General features: G+C 38.1%; 1 protein-coding gene across 2 annotated transcripts in view; it reads right to left on the reverse strand.

Moving 5' to 3' along the window:
• The window catches only part of WDR26 (WD repeat domain 26), a 60,431-nt gene that overhangs the window by 42,384 nt on the left and 12,066 nt on the right, over nt 1-5,981 (reverse strand). For both annotated transcript variants that reach the window (XM_006898048.1, XM_006898047.1), the window contains exons 5-6: nt 2,882-2,979; nt 1,776-1,932 (exon numbers count right to left, since the gene is read on the reverse strand). In XM_006898048.1, coding sequence (XP_006898110.1) covers nt 1,776-1,932; nt 2,882-2,979 — 255 coding nt within the window. The remainder of the gene's footprint in view (nt 1-1,775; nt 1,933-2,881; nt 2,980-5,981) is intronic.

The raw sequence follows: 5,981 nt of genomic DNA on the forward strand, positions 1-5,981 counted from the left end.
GGATGGGAGTGTCAGAGACAGTGCAATTGGCACAGGACAGAGCGGAGTTTACGGCTGTTGTACATAGGGTCGCTATGAGTCGCAGGCGACTCGACGGCACATAACAACATTCTGTTGGATCACCTTTTTGTGGGAAGGGGAACAAATATGGATTTCTTCCAATTACTTATCCAGGTAATTGTCTTTCAAATGTCTTGGCACAGCCTGGTGGGCATGTCCAGGGTTGCACCTATGTGTTGAAACACGTCAACACATAGGATCACATTAATTCCTGGGGCCATTTTTTGCCAGTGGCTTGGACGCAGTTTGAAATTCTTCCTTATCATGGTTCTTTGTCACTGGCTACTTCCTGATGGGTTTCTAGCTGGCCAATACTTTTTTGGCACTGTGAATCTATATTACTATATTGTTTATATTACTCCTTCCATCTCCTTTCGATGCTTCCTTTATCATCCAAGACTATGCAGACAGAACCCTGAGTATTATAATTTAAAGCTTCAGTTTCATCCTCAGTTTTTTCAGCTTGAGAAATGCTTCCTTTTGGTCTTCTAACTTCAGCTTTTTACATATTGCACTGGAAAAATTTGCTGTGTCCTCTTGAGCTGCCTTGAAATCTTCTGTTCAGAAATTTTACATTAGCATTTCTTCCCTTTGTTTTGGCCTCTCTGCATTCTAGTGACACTGCTTCAGTATCTGTTGACATCCATTTTGGTCTCTTCTTTCCAGGAGCCTGTCTTTGTAATGACCTTTTGCTTTCTTCATGGATGGTAACTGTGATGTAATCCCGTAACACATCTGTTGTCCAGCCATTAGTGTTCAAAGGATCAAATCTACTGAGGTGGGACAGGCTCAGTTGTAGTCTGGTTCTCGTGGACATGTTTTACTTTTATTTAACTTGTCCACAAGTAACCACCACTCCCTGGACTGACAGAAATCATCTCTGGGAAGGAGGTCAGCCTGGGCTCCTCTGAGGTCAGCACAATGCCTGCCTCAGGCTGGCTGTCCCATTTCTCAACATACCTTAGACCATGAGAGGGACTCAGCTCACATCTTAGGGCTTTAAGCCACTACTCAGATATGCAGAACCTCAGATCTGACTGGGCACCTCAACGCTGTAATTTTGTGCTGGGCTAGCAGATGTACTGCCTCAGGTGGGCAGTTTGCTTTCTGTGTTCCATAGCATGGTTGTATATTTTATGTTATTTGCATGCTATCTGGCTTACGGTTTGCTCTTATAGGTACAGCCTGCAGTACTGAGGGGTGAGGGGGGCAGACTTGGGCCCACTTTATAAGTGCATATGCTTGCTTTATTACAGTGTGCTCGTTCAGGTCCAAAATTTGCCTGTCAACTGGCTGTACTGAGGTGACATGAGTGATGCTGTGGGCCACCAGCCCATCTTTTAATGAAAAAAGAAAACTGCCATTATGAATAAAGCATTGTTGTAAATGTTATAACCAGGAAATAATTTGGGCCATAGTAAAAATTGCCACATTATCGAGAGAAAGAATTCATAAGCAACCCTTGGCATTCAAAGATGGTAAATACCAGGATTGCTGAAATGTTCATATAATATTACTTCTATGTCTTTTAAAAATTTATTAAATATAGAAAACAACTAACCAAACCCTCAGATAATAGAAAAAAATAAGCTTTACAATTTTAATTCTCATGGACTTACTGTACCAAAAAACCCCCAAAACTACACATTTTTCATTTTCAATGTTAGTAGTTCTACTTATAATTGTGAATATAAGAGAGTAAAAGTTCCTCTTACCTACTACAAACATGATCTATAAGCAGAGACACAGAATCTAGATTATTATCAAGTTTGGTATTGTGATATAGGCACCGATCCCTTTGTAACTCCACAGCCTGCCGCAGGAGAGTCTGTAAACGCCGTGGGGGAAGCATCACTGATGGTGGTAAGTAGGCTTTAAGAGAAGATAAATGAAAAAGAAGAAGAAATTAAAAGGCAGTGTAGACTTTAACACATTTGCTCAACTGCTGTATCAACAACCCCTTCATTGACCCCATTCCAATAGAATTCTCCATGTTTATGAACACTTGTTGACAGCTTGGACTATGGTGTCACTAAAATGGATAAACTCAAATAGGAGGGCTCTATTTTTTTGTGCAGCTTTTCTAAGAACAAATGAGAAAAAGAAAAAAAAATAGTAGTCATGACTGTCTAGAAGTAAGGAAAATCTCCATATAATAAAGAGCACGCCAAAAATTCTGGTAACAGGTAAAGTTAAAGGCTTTCCAACAATGTTTGCAACCAAAGGATACTATGAAAATTCAGGTACTAACTAGGGTCTTATCGGTACCCATCTATCTTAGTTTTTCAACTTTCCCAACCATGTGGTTTTTGGATTCCTGGACATTTTCATGATTTGGCTAGAGATAGGGGTGGATGGAGAGAAGGTCTTTACATAAGCAAAAATGTTTACATGTAGCAAAAGTTAAACTTCTACTCTAATTTGAAGTTATCAAACATTTTGGAGGAAAATAAAGCAATTTATCTTTAAAAACAATACAAAAATGACTTACTACTGAAATTAACAAACTATTTAAGATAGCTGGGCTAAAGATAAAGTTTGTCTATTTTATCTCTAACCTGATCCCTTTTACACAAAATACTCCAAGGAACACTACCATCCAAAGCAAAAAAAGGAGAATGGCTCTAGGAGCAGTTCCTTCTCATTTTGGGGACAAAGTCTGGGGAAAAAAAAATCTGTTCAAAGGGTCCCATAAGGGATACTGTTTTTATCTGATCTTAAAAGTCACAAACTATATCTAGGTTAAAGTTTTATTATCTGATTCATAGTATTTGTTTCTAATCTAAGAGAAGACACAGAAACAAACACACACAAATCTTACTTTGCAGTTTGTCCAACAGTTTGGACCGAGAAGCTGTCCCTTTGCCTTCCCATTCTGCCTTTGCACGCAGGTCTTCTGCATGGCTACACATAAGGTACCTAAAAATACAGCAGAGAAAGCAGCAAAGACCAAATGCTTTTCTTTGAAATAAACACAACTTAATATGTGCATAAACAAGTATTAAGAAACAGAAGATTCAAGACATTTCTGTAAACAGACAACCTGGCACCTTGGTGCAGGAGCCCTCCTTGCAGAATGCACTGTATGTGCTGGGCTGCTAACCAGAAGTCACTGAACCCACTGGCTGTTCCACAGGAGACAGATGGAGTCTCCTCTCCCAGAGGTTTACAGCTTCTCAATCTCTGAAGAAGGGCCAACAGGAGTCAGAAATAAACAGAGGATGGCAAGTGTTGATGGGGGCATCTGGATTCAAGAATTAAAGTGTGACGAAGCAAAAACCAGCAGACAGAACTGCTCTATCTAGTAACATAATCATGCAATTATTTCCTTCTTTCATATATTACAGCTCTGAGAGTGTGCCAAACTCTGTTGAAAATACTCAATATATATTACTTCACTTAATCTCATCAATTCTAGGCTCTCAACTCATTTACTGCTAAAGAGCTGGAACTGGACTTAGAGCTGACCCTCCAGCAGGTTTTCAGAGGCTGTCAAACAGCCCATCTCTCTACTAGGCAGTTGGCAGAGTAACTTCCTACCACTAGGTCCCCTGAGCTCACATTATCAGCATTACTCTATTTTTTTTGTAAATGAAGAAGTCAAGAGAAAGAAAGTTAACTGAGACACAGATGTATGCACTCTCATGGTTACTGCAGCATTGTTCAAAATAGCAAACAGATGGAAGTAGCTCAAATATCCATCAACAAACAGATGGGTAGAGAAACCGTGGTACATTCACAGTGAAGTATGATGTTGCACAGAAAAAGGAAGACTAAAAACAATGAAGAACTTATGGAATACTACATAATATGGATGAGTCTAGAGGACATGGTGCTGAGTGAAATAATGCAGTCACAAAAGGACAAACACGGTATAATGACTTTTATAAAAGCATGATGGTTATGGGAAGCTGGGAGGTGGCAGAGAACAGGAAAAGGTAATGAACACTGTATTGGAATAGGTGAAAGGAAGATCAATCTGAAATGAATGGATGATCAGACACTATGTGTACTGCAATTAATAAGCTGGAATGGGGCATGCATTGCTGACAGACTATGGGAGAATGGGAGTTAAGGAGAGACAGGAGACCAAGGAAAGGTTTACACACAAATAGATATAATTGTGGAGGGATAACCCTAGTGGAGAACTGACCCCAGGAGGGGAGGGAGTAGAGATTAGCAAATGGATAGGTTGCATGAGAGGAAAGGAAGGATATAGTAAGGTTTCAATAGGATGAGAAATCTAACTATACCTGATGTTGTAAGACAAAGTATATATATGTGAGTCAATGAAAATAAAAATCAGTGAACAAAGGGGGTAAAAGTAGGGGAATGAATAGCACATTATCACTGACGAATAGAGAGAGAGCAATACAGAATGATTAACAGGAACCCAAATTTTAGAAATAGGAAAGATGCCCTGAACTACTGTGCTAACTAAAGTGCTTCTCAATTGTACAACTCAAAATGCTTTCAAAAATATTATCCTAACCTAATTAAGCTCACACAACATCCTCCAATTTCTCATGTCTATCATTAAAAAAAATGGTATTTACTGGAGTTATCTCTGTGTTATCTTGCAAAAGTATGGACATTTCCAAGCACAAACCTTGGGTCTTGACTTACTACCATGTGCAAGGATGGATGCATAAACTCTAAGGGTTATATGCTGTGGAGAACAATAAAGGCCTCCTGCTGAAAGAGTGACCTTGTCTGGGTTCTGGCTCATCTCATGAGAATCAGGTTTTTTTTTTAGAACCAGCTTTAAGAGTTAAGGAAGTGCAGTGTTATTTCAAACGTAGACATCAGACCTGACAGGTTTCCTACAGTTTTGTCTAGTACTTTGCTAAATTTGTTCTTCCCAACTGTTAATTACACAATGTCTGATCAACCTTTCTCTTAATTTTTATTTTTTTATCCTCCCATCCCATCCTTGGTAACCAAAAATGATTCTAGCTGTATGAAAAACCTTTCCTTAGCTATAAATAAGGATTTTAGAAGGACAGTGAAGACTAAACACAACAGTAAGTATTTGATTCATTACCTAGTAGTTAGGAAAAGTTCAATAAATGAAAATGCAAGGGAACGCTCAGTTAACCCTAAGTAGCATCTCTTCCCCTAACTCATAAAACATGTTTCCCTTGGTTTAAATGATTTTAAAAGAATTGTAATTCAACAGCAAAACTACCTGCTCTTCCTATTTAGTATGTAAGTAGTGTCTTAGATGATAAATTTTTTTCAGATAATATTATACATGTTATTTTGAGTAAACGTTTACAAATCATAAACTTTTTCAACAACTGAAGTAATTAAACTCAAAACACGAAATAAGAAGTTGGATACAGTAAACTATGTGTGGTTTCCAAAATAATTTTAAGAGAATGACATTATTAATTATATGGAGAAAAAATTCACTTTTTAAAATTTGCAAAAGTGAACAATTACATCTTTGCCCTTTTGAAATACACTAGTCTTAAGCTTTCAAATGTGTCTCTTACAGGAAGCCACATGGTATAAGTGAAAGTTGGACTGAGACTAAGAAATGCTCAATTCTGTTCCCAGCCTCTATCTTTGCATCTCGGAGTCATTTCTTAACGTGAAAAATTTCAAGGGGAAGCTTTATACTGAATTTCATGACAGAATAAAACTTAAGATTAAACTATATGTTGCTACCTAAATGAGAAAAATATTTCATAACAAATATTTATCTAGAATCAGACATCTTACTGAAAAGATAATCAGAAAATAGTTACTTATCAGAGAGTAAACTAGCCAGAATTTGCAATTTTAAGGTGTGGCAGGGGATGTTGTTATGTGCCATCCAGTCGCTTGCGACTCATAGCGACCCTATGTACAACAGCCCTAAACTCTGCTCTGTCCTGTGCCAATTGCACTGTCTCTGACACTCCCATCCCAATTAT

The sequence above is a fragment of the Elephantulus edwardii genome, unplaced genomic scaffold (assembly GCF_000299155.1).
Source record: "Elephantulus edwardii isolate Elephantulus edwardi_28Jun2011 unplaced genomic scaffold, EleEdw1.0 scaffold00218, whole genome shotgun sequence".
NCBI classification, from domain to species: Eukaryota; Metazoa; Chordata; class Mammalia; order Macroscelidea; family Macroscelididae; genus Elephantulus; species Elephantulus edwardii.